Genomic DNA, 17,609 nt, shown 5'->3' with positions numbered 1-17,609 from the left:
TATTAATCCTATTAAGTCCTGGGCCGGGATGTCACAATGCACTGCCGCCGTTGAAGCTGGTAGGTCTCTGTCCCATCTTTGACACCATCTATGCACAGATTTAAGAGAATGATTTGATCTAACTAATTGGCATTACCGATGTAGATTGTGATAGAGTAGCTATTAATCTTGAATGCCAGACCTAGTTTATAGGTTGAATTAGTCATTCGCATGATGTAACAGTTTTTTTTGTGCATTGCATGACCGGACTGAAACTTTCAGAGTTCGGTCAGGTCAGTTAGCGTTTTTCAGTTCTTTCAGTTGTAGTGGCTGAGCTGGGTTTGGAGCGTGGGATGGCACGTTCGGTCGTTAGATCCAGCAAAGTCGGAGTCTGTTATGCATGTAACAACCCCATGGGTTGAGGAGAATAAATAGGAGAGAAAACGAAAAGCTGCAGTTGGTTTTTGCGCATCACCAAAACACTTCTCTGTTATCTCTGTTCTTGAGTTTCAGTTAACTGTTCATCGTTTGACATTCTTCAGAGAGTTCGAGCGTGTGAGCTGAGAGCACATTGAGAGAGTTTTTCTGACAATTGGTATCAGAGCGGTACCACGACGGTCCTGCGACGATGTCTGATGATGGCGGGCGATACACACCGCCCAGACGCCGTGGTGGTGGTGGTGGCGGCGGCGGAAGCGGCAGCGGACACGGAGGCGCGGGTGGCAGCGGCGCGGGGAGTGGCACTGACAGCGCGAACCTTCCTCTCGTGCCATAGGGGAGAGACGCTGGGCACACGGCCCGCCTCCCGGTGCTGTCGAGGACCAATTACCCGGATTGGGCTCTGTTGATGCGTGTTAACCTACAAGCGCAAGGGCTATGGATGGCGATCGACCCCAGCTACGCGGAGTACCGCGATGATCGCGCAGCCCTCTCCGCGATTCTCTAGGCGGTGCCGCGCGAGATGCTGCGCGGTCTGGCGAAGCACGACACGGCGAAGGCGGCGTGGGACGCCATCAAGACCATGCGGGTCGGTGTCGACCGTGTGCGTGAGGCGAAGGAGTAGGGCTTCCGTCGTCAATTTGAGTCGATGCGATTCAAGGAGGGAGAGACGCCGGAGGAGTTTGCGATGCGGCTCACTGCCGTCGTCGCGGACATTCGCGACATGGGTGGAGTCATGGAGGATGAACACATCAACAAGAAGCTGTTGCGTGTTGTCCCGAAGAAGTACAAGCCGGTGGCGATTTCCCTCGAGCAGCTTCTCGACGTGAAAACGATGGCTCTTGAGGAGCTCGTCGGGCGGCTGTCGACGGTCGACAGCTACAGCGATGACGAAGAAGAAGAAGGAGGAAGCAAGTTGTATCTCATGGAGGAACAATGGTAGGCACGGAGTAAGCAGAAGGAGCAGGAAGCGTCCGGTGGCAATGGAAAGGGTCGCAGCGGCTCTGGCACACCAAATCGCCATGGAAAATCTGCTGGTTCGCCAAAGGGCAAGGAGGCGGCTTCCGAGGGGAGCGGCGGCCGTGACATCTCAAAGGTGAAGTGCTTTAATTGTGAACAATATGGCCATTTTGCTAGGCAATGTCGAAAACCGCGACGTCAGCGCCGCGTCGAGGCAAACATGGTGCAGACAGAGGAGGAGCCGACTCTGCTCATGGCACATGTGACCGGGCTGTCGCTCACTGGCGAAGCGGCATTTGGTCGAACACCTAGGGTGCAAGAAGTGCACCTCACTGAAAGGAAGGTGGTCCTGGATGACGATGACGTGCATGAAGTGGAGAACACAGGAGAATGGTTCCTGGTTACCAGGGCCACGAATCACATGACGGGGGCGCGCTCAGCCTTCGCCGAGCTCGACACTGGAGTCGTCGGCACTGTCAAATTCGGCGATGGCTCGGTGATAGACATCCAGGGGCGCGGAACCGTGGTGTTTAAGTGCAAGAACGGAGATCACCGGTCGCTTGACGCGGGTACTTCATTCCGAAGCTGCGCAAGAACATCGTGAGCGTCGGGCGACTCGACGCGCGCGGCTACGATGCACACATCTGGGGCGGTGTATTCACGCTCCGTGATCCCGAAGGCTTGCTGCTCGCCAAGGTATACCGTGATAATAGCTATCTGTATGTGCTAAAATTGAACATTGCAAGCCCTGTTTGTCTAGCGGCGAGTGGCGGCGAGACGGCATGGTGGTGGCATGCGCGTTTCGGGCACTTGAATTTTCAGGCGCTTTGGAGGCTGGCGTAGGGGAACATGGTTCGCGAGCTTCCGGCCATTGATCACGTTGATCAATTGTGCGACGGCTGTCTCGCGGGCAAACAACGGCGACTCCCGTTCCCGGAGGAGGCCAAGTTCAGAGCACAGGAGGCGCTCGAACTGGTGCATGGCGACTTGTGCGGGCCAATCACGCCTGCGACACCGGGTGGTAGGAAGTACTTCCTGCTTCTCGTGGACGACATGAGCCGGTACATGTGGATTCGGCTCCTGTCCGGCAAGCATGAAGCAGCGGCGGCAATCAAACAGTTCCAAGCCGGCGTCGAGTTGGAGTCCGGGCGAAAGCTGCGGGCTCTGAGGACGGGTTGCAGGGGTGGAATTCTGCACACCGCCGAGTGTGGTAACTCCAAATTCTGATGATGGGCCTGTTAGGTATCGCCGTGTTCAAGACATCCTCTCCACCACTGAGCCTGTTCTGGATTTTGATTATAGTGATCAATGCTTGTTGGCAAGTGAAGAACCCATGAGTCTTGCTGAAGCTGAGCAACATGTGTGTTGGAGGGAAGCAATGCAAGAAGAGTTAAAATCGATCGAAGAAAACCAAACCTGGTGTATTGCAGATCTCCCATCTGGGCACAAGGCAATTGGTTTGAAGTGGGTGTTCAAGGTGAAGAAGGATCCAGCAGGTGCAGTGGTGAAACACAAGGCCAGATTAGTGGCAAAGGGATATGTTCAGCAGCAAGGGATTGACTTTGAGGAAGTTTTTGCCCCTGTGGCAAGGATGGAGACTGTGAGATTGTTGATTGCTTTGGCTGCGAATAAAGGTTGGCAGATTCATCATATGGATGTAAAGTCTGCTTTCTTGAATGGTGACCTAGAGGAAGAAGTCTATGTTGTGCAACCTCCTGGGTTCAGTAAAAAAGGAAGTGAAGGCAGAGTGTTAAGACTGAAGAAAGCGTTGTATGGCCTGAAGCAGGCTCCTTGGGCCTAGAATGCTAAGTTGCATAACACACTACTCTCTCTGAAATTTACAAAGTCCGAGACTGAAAGTGCTGTGTATGTGAGAGGAACTGGAAGTTCGAGGTTGATAGTTGGGGTGTATGTTGATGACTTGATCATTAGTGGGGCTTAAGAAGGTGAAATTGAACTTTTCAAGATGGAAATGAAGGATAAATTTTGCATGAGTGACCTGGGGTTGCTGAGCTACTATCTAGGAATGGAGGTTGTCCAGAGAAGTGATGGGGTTTTCTTGTCACAAAGTGCCTATGCAGCAAAAATCTTGGAGAAGACAGGAATGGAAGGCTGCAATTCAACTCAGGTTCCAATGGAGGCAAAGTTGAAACTGAGAAAGGACAGTAATGGTGAAGCTGTAGATTCAGCTTTGTATAGAAGCATTGTGGGAAGTCTCCGATATTTGGTGAATACTAGGCCTGATCTTGCGTATTCAGTTGGATATGTAAGTAGATTTATGGAAAAGCCAACTTCTGAACATTGGGCCGCAGTAAAACATATTTTGAGGTATATTTCTGGGACTCTCAAAATTGGCTGCTGGTTTGGAAGGAATAAGTCTGAAAATCTGGAATTGGTTGGGTTCAGTGATAGTGATATGGCAGGAGACATGGATGATAGGAAGAGCACCACTGGAGTTCTGTACAGGTTGGGAGAGAGTTTGATCAGCTGGCAATCTCAAAAACAGATGGTGGTAGCCTTGTCATCGTGTGAAGCTGAATATATTGCAGCTACTACGGCTGCATGTCAGGGCATTTGGCTAAGCAGGCTGATGGCTGAAATACTAGGTGAAAAACCCAACCAAATAGTGATGAAAATTGACAACAAGTCTGCAATCAGTTTGTGTAAGAATCCAGTACTTCATGACAGAAGCAAACACATTGATACTCGATTCCATTTCATCAGGGAGTGTGTGGAGAAGAAGCAAATTGTCGTGGAGTATGTGCGTTCTGAAGACCAGCTTGCAGACATTCTGACAAAACCTGTTGGACGAGTTCGATTTCAGGAACTTCGAAAGAAGATAGGTTTGGAGCAGGTGATTCAAGATTAGGGGGGAAAATGATAGAGTAGCTATTAATCTTGAATGCCAGACCTGGTTTATAGGTTGAATTAGTCATTCGCATGATGTAACAGTTTTTTTTGTGCATTGCATGACCGGACTGAAACTTTCAGAGTTCGGTCAAGTCAGTTAGCGTTTTTTCAGTTCTTTCAGTTGTAGTGGCTGAGCTGGGTTTGGAGCGTGGGATGGCACGTTCGGTCGTTAGATCCAGCAAAGTCGGAGTCTGTTATGCATGTAACAACCCCATGGGTCGAGGAGAATAAATAGAAGAGAAAACGAAAAGCTGCAGTTGGTTTTTGCGCAGCACCAAAACACTTCTCTGTTATCTCTGTTCTTGAGTTTCAGTTAACTGTTCATCGTTTGACATTCTTCAGAGAGTTCGAGCGTGTGAGCTGAGAGCACATTGAGAGAGATTTTCTGACAGATTGAAGACAACATCTATGGCAGCATACTCAGATTGAAGAAGAAAAATGGCGCATACTCACCGTCCCAGTTGCCCAGCCACATTCGGCCGCCTCTCGCGGCTTGTTTATGCTTTCTCGAAAAAGTAGGGTAGTGATCTGGTGCACTAACTGACGTGAGTATTTGAGGCTGCAACTGATTAAATGGATGAGACTACTGATTAATCGGATAAAATTAGTTAACAACACTTGGGCCATATCTGGGCCATAACTGGTCCACGCACTACAATTGGGCAATGTTTAGGTAATACGCCTTCTTCTTTGGAAAACATACTCATAGCAGTACGCATTAGTTACTTCATAAAAAGAGGTATATCGACCAAAGTTTCGCGTATGACCATCAGTTGGCCAATTGCTGATAATATGAAAAAGGCATACATGCGATAAAAAAAATATAATTAAAACTTTAACATATATATGTTTTCATAACTCATATGCCAATGTTAAAGAAGAAACTATGAAATCATGAGCTATGGGTCTTTCAAGCGACTATGGACTCATGTATTTGCATATATATTGTGTTTTAAGATTCAAAATTTGTTATCGGCACATACATTATATGGCAACTGATGAGGCCTGGATCTTTAGTGCATGCAATCGCATATACATCATCATCATGAGCATGGATCTTTGAGGCGGCTATAGTTTTTTTCGAACACATATGAGAAAAAAAATAACAAGCCTGTTCTAGGCAGATTGTGAAGCCGAAATATAGCTTTTTTTTAAAAAAAAAGTGATAGGATGTTATTAAACATATTTGAATTAGGCATGTACAAAATTAAAAACTACAATCATGAATTCATAAATCAAATTTGGCAAATAGTTGACTATTAAATCGAGATATTTCTGACATATTAAATTTCAACCAAATTTAAAATCATTGGAAATTTTATATAAATAATGTGATATTTTCAATACTTGTTCAGAATTTTTTTAAAAAAAAATATTGAATTTTCGTGTGCTTTTGTAGTCGGTACATCAGAGAAATTTTGAGAAACGAAAAGGTGAAAATTCTAGTAAAACGGTCTCACAAGCACAAACCAAACCGGCCAACTCATTCGCACAACTTGGGCCACTGGATTGTTTTGAAGCCCATTCTTAGGGATAATAATAAATGGCCAAAAAGAGATGGAAGTGGGAAACGATCCCTGGTGGCTGTCTTCAAATATTCACTAATCAACCACCAGCACAATTAGCTCCCGATGACATGGTATGAATATAACTTTTATTTGATGCGTTAGAACCGTTGTATAATTGGCAAAACATAGAATATTACAAGACGAAATTACACAGGAGGAATATCATTGTGCAGATCGATTCACAAATAATAACATGTAACATTCACTTGGTAAATATAGGAGTTCCAAGTAGTACTGACAAAAGCAAAAAATAACATGTTTGTACTAGCAATATGAAAATAATATAAATGATGCTCCAATAAGGTCTGACGGCCCTATGATGGGCCCAAGATATTCATATGCCAAGTGAGAATACTGTCTTTTGGATCTTGTAGTGCTCCATGCATTATAAATCAGTGCAAGGATCCTGAAAGCGAATAATAACACGCTGTAAGTTTTTTTTCAGTGCAAAATCACAGAAACTGAACCTATGTTAGCAAAGCAAAAAATCCAGATCTAACATAAAGTCACCATATAATACACATATAAAATTAAGATTCTGAAACTATGCTATGACTTCAGTGCAAGAGGTATCTGAACCTAAAACAACATCTATTACTCCATGCACAAGTTCATTTTTTTCTAAAAAAGCAAGGTCACTCGTACTGAAACCTGTGTTACCAAAGTACAGATTCAGAGCTAACACAAAATCACCAACTCACCATACACTAGACTTATGAAATCAAGCGCATGAAAATGTCCTAAAACCGAAACATAGTTTACTCCATGAACTATAATTAGTAAATCTACCTAATTAAGTTGTTCGCTCTGGACATGTTCGTCTTGTGTGGTTAGGCTTTTTGCAGGAAAGGCCTTAATCCTTGATCCTCTTGTATGGTTTCTAGGAGCACATCTAGGAGCAATTTTAACCGGATCTTGAACCTTTGCCTCCATGAATGGTTCAGCTTGCAAGCTTTGTGGTATTATAGGCCCATGCCTATTAGACTTCCTTTTAACATTAGATGCACTGCTTTCCGTAATTACTTTCCGCAATGCATGCTTCATCTTGTCATACAAATCTTTTGATTCAGAAGCTTTGAAACATGCTGAATTGCTCAAATTGCGTAAATCACGGTACCTCTCTAGGCTTTTTTACCAATCATACATGCTACTCTTTCTTATGGATGGGAAAGCAGACTTCGCACTCATAGTCCACCGTTTAGCAATGCAACGGCAACCCCTGGGACACATAAAATATGTGACTACATGGTGTGGCTTAGCATTGCAGTTTACAACAGGAGCAAGAAATTCTTTCCAACGAGGTCTCTGAAAATGAACAATCAACATGAAACTTCCGCTCTCTTCTTTCCCTCAGACATATCACATATATCGTCAAATCTCCTCTATCTAGTATTTCATTGATCGTAAGCTTCCTTGCACCACATATCTCTTCTTTCACCAATGCAAAAACAGTAGGTGTATACACATGTGCTGCATCTTTCTCAATGTTAGAAGCATCCAACTCCGTGAATGGCACAGATTGGGATGCCTCACTATCTAGCTTCGCCTCATTTCGCCGTAAATTGGATAAGCATTCCTTATAATGATGCATCATGCGGAATTATGTCATCTGCCCATCAAGATGAGTATGTAATGTTGAGCTCAAACTCTCGCTTCGTTGGTTACTCTTCAAGCCTAAATAACATAGTCCTTCTTGATATGTTGTAGCACGTAACATCCTCATCTCATACATTTGATGCAACAAGTATCACCGCTGGTAATTTCATGCTTTTCCCTAAAATGGATCCATTTGCTCTCAAACTCATGTGCTGAACAGTAATCATATAATAATTTTCTAAATGCTCTTTGCATTGCAAGATCTCCATCAGTGATAACAGATATGGGATATTTCTGAGCCATACAAGTGAAAAAGGTGGTCAACAACCAGTCATATGCTTCTCCTGATTCATCAGAAACAATGCCACATCCAAATATGGCAGTGCTTCTATGGTGGTTCAATCCAACAAACGGTACAAAATGGTAAGTTATATTTGTTTGTCCTGTATGTGCTGTCGAATACCACAACTTCACCAAACGCATCATAGTCCAGACGAGACTGTGAATCTGACCAGAACAAATGTTTCAAATGGCCTTGCTTATCTATCTCATACATGAAAAAGAAATCATGATCCCTCTCCTGTGTGCCCTTAGGTGACTCAACACCGTTTGAGCATCACCATCAACTATGGTTTCTTGCTTATATATATCCCTTGATACAAATCCAACATTGCCATAACCACCAAATTGTTTTTCCATTATATTCATATTTTGGTGTTTTCGCACTCCTGCTATTTCCATTTCAAGGATATCTGCCTTCTGTGCATCACTGATTTTACGGTGTGAACGTAGAAAACAAACTTGATCAACATGTGCTAAACAATGGTTGTGTTCATCCATAAAATCTTTCACGAACCACCGCCCTGTTTCCTGGTTAAGCATAACTAGCAAGACACGCAGCAGCCGTGATAGCCGCGTCTACAGTAGATGACGCTATCCTCCTATAGGAGAGCAACATTTCAAAGTTGTAGTCGTGCACTGCAAAACCGTACTTAGCTTGTAGGAAACGAACAGCTTGCTGAGCAGCCATTTCATGAGAAACAGTAAGAGGCTCTGCTGCAGGCACCCAAAAAAACTTGCTTACTGTATTGCAACTGGGCGCCTCGACTGGCAAAGCAAGCTCTACACCAGCTAGCAAGACACCATCGCCATCCAGCTCCCAAAGGTACGACACCAAGGGAAGACGACAATGGCAAGCGGCCGCGTTCAACAACGAAACGAAGGAAACCCCAACCGCGACCATCCCGCCTGGCACTGCGAATCGCAGAGAGACTACTCAAAAAATAGACAAAGCAAGCCAATGAACTACAGAAGGAGCGTGTGTGAAGTGTAGGCAAGGCGTAAGAAAGAGGAGACCAGATAAAGCCCAGGGACAGCCATAGCATACATGCTCTGGCCTGTGGACAACAAAAGGAAAAAAGAGGAACGTTGACCGTCGACGTCCGTCCCAACTACCCACTCTCTTCTCCCCAATGGACACAACATAAATGCACACATAACGGAAGCGGAGACCATAAAGCGAGTAAAGGATGTAAAACCGTAGCAAGGAATCACCTTCAAAAGGGGAGGCCTGAAGACGACGGATGGAAGAACCAGAGGGCGGCTTGACGGCACAAAGAACTCCTTGGAACAGCAAGAATGGAAGGATTAGGTCGCCGGGGTCGAAACGGAGAATACCTTCGTCTCCTAGACACCCACGACGGCGACGGCGCAAACAACGAAAGTGTTCCTACAACAGGTAGCCATCCAGTAAGCAGGGAGAAGGAGATCCTTCAAATGAAGAAAAAATTGGCCGTATTTCACCTCGCGGTCTCCATGGACGGCAACAAAGTGAAAACAATTGGGAAGAAAGGAGAGCACGGCAGCGAAGCTTCCAAGGAAAGAAAACGAAACCGGGGAAGCAGAAATGGGAGGGGGCAGTTGGGCGGCATTGATGAAGACACAGTGAAGCACAGCTGCTCACAGACCGTTACGGGGAATTGTGGGAGACGCTATCGAACCACCGTTGGCTGTCCCGTACGCACGGACAAGCCCAGCCAAGCGTGCTCCCAGCGCATGGACGGGCTTCTATTTTTCCCAGCCCACCACACGCTCGTAGAATGGACCATGTCCACAAAGCCAATGGCAATCTTCACTCGAGCAGAAGGAAATCTCTCACTGCAGCAACACATCAGTCCTAGGGAAGCGTAATGTGCCCATGGTGGTCTCTCTCCACGGTAGACCAGCAGGAGAAGAAACAGGCAACTACCTGGTCCACCATGAACGCTGCACATGGATCAAAAAAATTTAACTACTCCGATGTGGACCGATGGAAACAATGAGAAGCACCCAGCCGGTTTTCACAGGGTCTCGACCACCCATCACACAGAAATTTTTCACAGGGCCTCAACCACCCATCACACATAGAACTTCCCCACCAAAATGACAGTCCCACCAGTCAGACAAACCGGTGTAGGAAAACACGACACGCCAATATTCAAAGGGCCTCCACCTCTGGTAGCACAGCGCCCGGACGCGCGCGGGGGGTCAAACCCAAAAAAAGGCGACGTGGATAGACGCAGAAACAAACACGCCGATCGTAAAACGCACGAAACGCTGTGGTGAAAGCAGATCGCCCTCTTCTTTAACTACTCCGATGACTAGTTTTGCTTCACACCCACAAACAAGTCAGGTTTCGAGCTCTTCCTTTTCTACCCGTTCTCTTCATATGCTTACCTTCACGGAAACCTTGTCGACTGCACACCAACTTTCTTAGGCACACCTGCTTCGTGCCTTTAATTCTTTCCAAGTAGCATTTTCTGGTGCTAAAACCTTTTCCACGAGCATAATTGTTGTAAAAATCAACGATTTCTTCCTTGCTACCAAATGTCTGGGTGATGACATGTTGGTAAGCTGATAGAGCCTCCGCACTATACCTTACAACAACCATATTGTTCTGCAAAACATGTAATTAATTCATAAAATATATCATATGGCCATACACTTATTTACAAGGTAATTTAAAATCTACCTCAACTAATTTGCATCTACATCTCAGTTAGTACCTAACTAATGTATTTCACATTTATTTTTATACATTCCAAACTAACAGACCCAAGTAAAATTGTATTACTGTCTAAGGGAGGAGGCTAAGTTAGTCATCTGAATCTAAAACAAAGTTCACAATTAAGCAAGTATTTAATAGAAATATGTTATTATATCAAAATACAACTAAGCTAACGGAATTATCACTCACAGCTAAGTAATAGATATATAACAGAGAGTGAAGTGCACCAGCGGTCCCTAAACTTGTGCGGATGTGTCATCTAGGTCCCTGAACTCTCAAAATGTATTTTTGGGTTCCCGAACTTGTCTTGGGTGTTATATAGGTCCAAACGGGCTCCGACCCGCTCCATTCACTGACGTGGCATGCCATGGTGGCGCCTATGTGTCGGTGGGGCCATGTGGGTCCCACATGTCGGTATCTCTCTCTCCTCCTTATTCTTTCCTCTTCGTTCTCAATTCCTCCTCTCCTTTTTGCTATGCTATCTTGTTCCCCTCTCACATGTGCGCGCACCCGAGTGGGAGACAGCTGGCGCGCGACGGCGCGGGAAAGGCAGTGGTGGCAATGGAATGGGAGGCGCGGCGATCGGGCGACGTCGGCGCGGCCGAGATTATAGTGGCGTGGCAGCGCGGCCGAGGCGATGGTTGAGCGGCGGTGAACACACAGGGCCAGTGTGGCCGCGCGAGGCGGCGACGGTGGGGGAGATGGAGCAGATGGGGAGCGGTGGCACAGGAAGGGTGCTGCCACGGGGCGATGCTGACGATGGGAAGGAACAGAGGAGGAGCGGTGGCGGCCTGGATGGAGGTGGAGACGGCGGCGGCCTGGATCGCGGTTGCTCCTCGGCTGGAAGAAGACCAAGGCGGACGAGGGAGGAGCGCGCGCGGGCATCAACGACCTCCCCAACGAGCTCTACGACGTCGCCTGGGACATCATGCTCATAGACGGGTCATCCGGATGGAACCCGACCTCGTCGGGGCAGATGCTATCCATCGCATCGCCGGCAGCGGCACGCCGTCGCTCGGCCACTTCGTGGTCCGCCCGGACGGCCGACGCGACACAGGTACGACGGCCAACTCACCAGTGGCCATGGGATCTCATTGGCAGCGAGAAGGAAGGGAGGAGAAGAAAAAGAAAATGATTCTTTTAGTAGGCCCCACCTGTCAGTTGGTCCCTACCCTCTCGTGTGGAACCACTGATAATCCACCATGGCATGCCACGTTGGCGCGTGGGGGCGGATTAAACCCGTTTGGACTAGTGATGACACCCGAAACAAGTTGAAGGTCCTAAAAATGCGTTTTGAGAGTTTGGGGATCTATATGACACACCTAGACAAGTTTAAGGACCGTCCATGCACTTCACTCTATAATAGATTATGTCACAACCAAATAAACCAAATGCCTTCAATCGGTTCCAACCAGGGTGTAGACTTCATAGGGCACCTATGCTAAATATCACAAAAATACTTCATTGCACTAGTACATATACGTTTTTATAGAGATTTGTAACTCTAGAACCATTATTTGAGAATAAACTTGCAAACATGAAATTTGAACTGGTGGGTATCACAACAAACTACATGAAGTACCTGCTCAGTGCTCACAATGATCAGGAATTGTGTTGTGTACTCTTAAAAAATTCAGAACTTTTCAGAGAAGCTACAAACGTTTTGTGAGAAACTAAATTTAAGCATCAGAGGAGGAAGATTAAAACGAGAGGAACTCATCCGCAACAAATTGGCACACCTGCTGGTCGTCGCAGCCATACAAGTCCGCTGCTCGCCGAGGCCGCACGCGCCCGCCGCTCACCGAGGTTGCTGCCATCATACGCGCCCTCCGGCGGTCGCAGCGTATGAAACCGCCGCCGCCGCCGCACGCGCCCGTAGCGCCCGCTGGTTGCAGTTTACGTACGCGGCAGCCGGTCGGCATCACCGCTGCCGCGCGCGCCCGCCGTGCCCACTGATCACAGCCACACCATGCGCCAGCCGGTCGCCGCTGTCGCACGCACTGCCTCATTGGATTGGGATTGATTAGGGTTAATATTGAAAAGGAAATCTTGAATGTCAGGCACTGGATGGGTAATTGGGGATTAAACAATTACTAAGCTACCCTTGTTAATAAAAACTTTTGTTCCTAAATTACCCTTTATAAATTAACGGTGGATATCAATTGGTTAAGGAGGTATCTCAGGTACCTTCCAAGCACCGTAAAAGACCTCACAAAATATAGCATAAACTCCTTTCATTATCTTTTATCATATATGTGCATATGTCTCTCTTTATAATTATACTAGAAAAAATACCCGTGTATTGCAATGGGTGAAGGCTATTTTAATTTTATTATTGTTATATGGTTTAGTTAAGATAAAATTTACTATAGGAATTCGCTTGGGTAAATATTTTTTTAAGAAAATCATGAGATGCAATTAGGAGTCTTTTCTGTATTTCCAAAAACAAAAGAAGTTAAAAACGACTCAAATACTGATATGTATTTCCAAAAACGAACGAAATTAAAAATCAACTCATACACGGATGATGTACCAAAGTACCGGAAAAAAACATTTTCAATTTTTATCATAGTAGAGATATGAACATCTTTGAAGGGAGCTCATTCTACATTTCCCACTCAATTCTGTATGTTTCAGGAATAGATTGAAAGATCTATGATCAACAATTATTTTTTCAATTGTTGTTTTGTTGATTTGTGACAAACCGGCCTTGTGGGACTAACCTCATTTCATGAGTTGGCAAATAGGTTATTCCTGGACTTTATATGAGTTAAGACATAAACATATCTATTGATGGTGACCTTGTGCCGTAAAAGACGAAATGCATAGAGATAGAGCTATGTGTATCACTCTCCTTCACCATCTAAATATTGATATGTTCTAATATATTAATATATTATTTTCATGGGATTGACATATGCACGTGAGAGTAATGTTTTATTCTTCCACTCCATAGCATGTTAATTTATACTTGCAGCAAATGTATATGTTGTACACAGCCTCATAGAATATTGTAAAATGTACACTAGTGTCTAAAACATTTCCATCATTCTTCCATACACGTAGCACCCCACGCACACTTGTGTCCTTGCTTCATATAAAAAAGGGTTATCTTCTATGCTACATATTGCGGTTTGAACATGCGGGTTTATAAGTTGATTTAAACGTGTCTAATGTCTCTATATGGGACTAATCCTACCACACAATAATACCTAGGCCACACATGAACCAGAACATGCACACATGGGCCTGAGTAGAATACACTAACAAAACTAATTTGTTGGGTATTACACTTGTATTAGAAATCGACAACTCCGATCTTACCATCCCCTACTATATATAAGGTAGGCCTAACCCTATAACCTCATTATTGTTTCCTCCACCTCCGCAATCCCTCATTGGTATCACCTCTTCTTCCACCTTTATTTTCTTGTCTCCTCCATCGGAACTTGAGAAGGAAAGTAAAACTTCCCTATATGGTTTTTGCCAATTAGGGGATCAAATGCCTACTTTTATATTTATTATTGCTTAGAAAAATTGTGTTTTTAATCCCCTTCCGTACATATTATATACCCTTGCCCTAGCATCAATTAATTTCTATATTTAATTGGTGAAGGGATGGAAAGGGATAATGAGACATACCGATCCCCAACACATGTGGTGTACGCGACAGTGATCTCATATGTGATTCATGACAACAACCTCTTTGGTGAGGTCCCAATCTGCCTTGGCTTACGCACCTACATTGTTCACACTACACTCGTCTCCAAGATAACTTTGCATAGCCTCCAAGGCTTCTCTCCTTGCCACTTCCATGAGCTTCATCCATCGCGAATCCTACAAGTGAGCGAGGAACCGGACTATTACGACTACGGTGAGTGGTGATCTCCATCAATGAGGATTGAGGAGTGCAAGGGTGGTTTTATTTTTTTCCCCTCCTTTCTCAAGCCTGTAATTAATTTATCATACATTAACTCAAGTGATAAATTGTTTTAAAAATGCTGATATGGTGAGTTTAATGATGAGAATATTGCCGTAGAAAAGGGTTTAGCTTACCTAGATGGTAGGAATTTAACTGATTAAACAAATCTCCGCCAAACCATATCTTTCATACAATCAACCATGCAAAATCTATTGCTAACCAAGCTAAACAGATGCAAACAAGCAAACAACTGTATGGTGTATCCTTTTTGCTAGGCGAAACTCGATCTAAATTAGAGATGTGGATAAAGCTTTCTTGCTCCACTTGGCTCGATAAATTGTCAATTCAAACAACATGACATCCATGCATGTTTTTTCTTAAAAGTTCAAATTTGTATTTTAGTTATTAGTACGCAAAGCTGCTCTAAGGCCTGGTTCTTTTTCTCAACTCTAAACTTCCACTTTCTTACTTTCCATTAGCACGTTTTTCAAACCGTTAAATACTATGTTTTTAACAAAAAGTTTCTATGTAGAAATTGTTTTAAAAATTCAAACAAATCTATTTTTAATTTTATAATAGTTAATACTTAATTAATCATATAATAATTAGTTTTTTTGTTTTGTGTGCGTTGAAAATATCTCTCCAAATCGAGAGGGCCTAAGTCAATTTGTGAATGTACTCGTTATTACTCCTACACAAAGCTGCTCCAAGTCAATTTCTAATACAGTTGTACCCTTTCCTTAACCAAAAAGCTAGACTAGATACTCCAAAAAGAAGGAACGAAAAAAGAGCAACGGGAAAAAAATCGCCCGTTGGCACCAGTCGTGCGTTCCAAAGAAAGCGGCATCTCCCCCCCTGGCCCCCCTCCTCGTCTCCGCTCCTCTCTCCACGTGTTGACCAGGCCGAATCGTGGCGCCCGTTACGCTGTTGCGGAAGCTGCCCCCCCCCCCCCCCGCGCGCGCGCGCGCGCACCGACTCGACTCCGACCCACACGCCCCCACCACACCACCCCTCTCCTCTCACCTCACCGCCCCGCCGGCCCCCACATCCTCCTCTCTCTCCCGTCCCGTCGACCCGGCCCCTCCGCCTCCTCCCTCCCATTCCCCCTCTCTCGCCTCGCCTCCTCGTCGTCTTCCTCGCCAACCAGGGCACGGGGGCCTCTCGCTTCTCCCCTCGCCACCTCGGACTCGACCCCGTCCATGACGGCGCCCCTGAGGGATCGCGCAGGCAGCGGATTCGCGCGCGCGGCGGCGTCGTCGTCGCCCTAGAGCGCGCCGCTCCTCCACCACCACCGCCCCCCCCGCGCCGGGCCCGTCCCGTCGCCCCCCCTCCGCCTTCGCCATGTTCGAGGGCCACGTACGATCTCTCCCTCTCTCGCTCGCTCTCATTTCTGTGGTGGCTTCGAGTAGGGCGCTAGGGTGGGTGGTCGCGTTTGATCGAGCGGCGGGCGGGGGTGTAGGTGCCACTTGTCAGGGTTTCGGTGTCGATGTGTGCGTGTGTGTGAGGGGGGGGGGTGATTGCCGAGGCGTACTGGTAGGTTTAGTGGCGATCACGCGACCGGTTCGGGAGAGTTGGAACGCGCTGTGTGCGATTGGTGTGGAACCACGGGGCATTTCGAGGGGGGTCTTGATCAGTTCATGGGTTGAATGTTTATTTATTGTTGAAAGAAACTGAAGATAGAGTTGGCGACTACACTTCTCTTTTCTTTCCTTTAAATACACATTTCCTAGTTTCCCTTGCTTCTAATTGCTAGGAATTTTCGCACATAGTTGTTACATTTAGCCTTTGCTAGTTGCTGCTGAAGCTATAGAAGGAAATGAGAGAGATCATGTCTGCACTGCATCTTATTTACTTTAAGTTTCCAGTTCATGTTGATTCCTAAGCTGGTATGACCTATCATTACATTTATCCTGTACTCATCATGTTGATTCCTAAGCTGGTGTGACCTGTCATTACATTTTATCGTGTACTCATATGAATGCCATTTCCATACTAGAAAGTTGAGATCTACATATTAGTGAGTATTGATAAACATCAGCTAGCAGCGTCTCATATGTAATTGTTTAGTCAAACAGCAGGGTAACTGCTGCATTAATCTTGATCATTTTAGTTGTTTGAGAAGCTTCTCCAGTTGCTTGATGTAATAGTGTGCATGGCTGATAATAGGTCATGTGGTAACATCGCATTTCTAATTTTTCGATCTTTAGTTCTTTACTTTCACATAAGTATACTATTATCTACGGAACGCCGCCACAGGTACAAGTTGCTCATAAGAAAGAGTGAAATGTACAACCACCTCTTATCATGATCCTCATTTGTTCAAAGCAGACCATTGCGACATGCACCGGTAATTAGAGATAGAATGTGATCTGCAGACTGTAGGTGGTGGTTGTTGTTGTGTATGTGTAATGTGTTTTTTTTTTAATTTGGGGGATGGGGGGGGGGTGGGGGTGGGGTGATGACACTGTATAGAATTTATCACGGATGAATTTCAGGTCACCCATCTGTTTCATCTGAGATTTCCCACAACTATGTGGAGTCTAAAAGAGTGCAACTGTACATAGATAGTATTTTGATTTTGCATAGTTATAAAATTCAACATTTTTAACTGTAGGTGCTGTATTTGCTTCGCAAGTATTTGGGCGAATATGTTGAAGGGCTCTCTGTTGAAACACTCCGGATAAGTGTTTGGCAAGGTTTGTTTCTTTCTTTTTTCTCCCATCTCCACCATTACCACCTTATAATATACAATTCTTATGTTAGTTAGTCTACAGTGTTAAAAAGTACTTCTGTCGTGCCAAGAATTGGATGTGACTCTTCATACTTTTCTTCTTGCAACCAGAAGATTTATTCTCAATGGGCACTAACCATTATGCTTATTCGTAGTTAATCTATGGAATAAGGACTATTGCATTATTTGACATCGGGTTGATGTAGGATGGTGTAAGACCAGTAACATACCTGACCGGGATAGGCTATCAATACTTTTGTGTTGTGTTTTGGATTGAATCCAACTCTTTATTCTTGTCCTCTTAAGACAAAAATATAAATTCTCAATCTTATTCAAGGTGCATCTGTTGTGCTTATTGAAGATTAATTTACAGGGAAATGTAGATTGTAGATAATTGACATTGGGTTGTAGGATGTCATAGGAGAAGCAAAATACTTGATCTGAATGGTGCAGTGCCAG

At 45.2% G+C, this 17,609-nt stretch overlaps 2 protein-coding genes and 1 long non-coding RNA gene across 4 annotated transcripts in view; 2 read left to right on the top strand and 1 right to left on the bottom strand.

Annotated features, from left to right (window-relative positions):
• The first annotated feature begins 1,066 nt into the window (after nt 1–1,066).
• On the top strand, nt 1,067–3,178 carry LOC136355246 (uncharacterized). Its single transcript, XM_066307632.1, has 5 exons — nt 1,067–1,356; nt 1,555–1,873; nt 1,963–2,073; nt 2,221–2,587; nt 2,808–3,178. Exons 1-5 carry the CDS (start codon nt 1,067–1,069, stop codon nt 3,176–3,178), a joined length of 1,458 nt encoding a protein of 485 aa, XP_066163729.1.
• A 2,746-nt stretch (nt 3,179–5,924) lies between these two features.
• Nucleotides 5,925–12,525, bottom strand: LOC136355080 (uncharacterized). 2 transcript variants are annotated; one of them, XR_010739161.1, is made up of 3 exons: nt 12,237–12,525; nt 10,167–10,386; nt 5,925–6,261 (listed from the first exon to the last, which is right to left on the bottom strand). It is a non-coding gene; the product is annotated as an uncharacterized lncRNA (long non-coding RNA). The 2 variants fall into 2 exon arrangements; XR_010739160.1 differs by lacking the exon at nt 5,925–6,261 and having other exon boundaries at nt 6,430–10,386; nt 12,237–12,523.
• Nucleotides 12,526–15,504: 2,979 nt separating this feature from the next.
• The window catches only part of LOC4329342 (uncharacterized), a 44,416-nt gene continuing 42,311 nt past the window's right edge, over nt 15,505–17,609 (top strand). Inside the window, exons 1-2 of the mRNA XM_015769867.3 lie at nt 15,505–15,775; nt 17,034–17,115. Of these exons, the coding sequence (XP_015625353.1) occupies nt 15,761–15,775; nt 17,034–17,115 (97 nt within the window). The 5' untranslated portion in view covers nt 15,505–15,760. The remainder of the gene's footprint in view (nt 15,776–17,033; nt 17,116–17,609) is intronic.

The sequence above is a fragment of the Oryza sativa genome, chromosome 2, assembly GCF_034140825.1.
Source record: "Oryza sativa Japonica Group chromosome 2, ASM3414082v1".
Lineage (NCBI taxonomy): Eukaryota > Viridiplantae > Streptophyta > Magnoliopsida > Poales > Poaceae > Oryza > Oryza sativa.
This window is presented reverse-complemented; position numbering and strand designations above follow the sequence as displayed.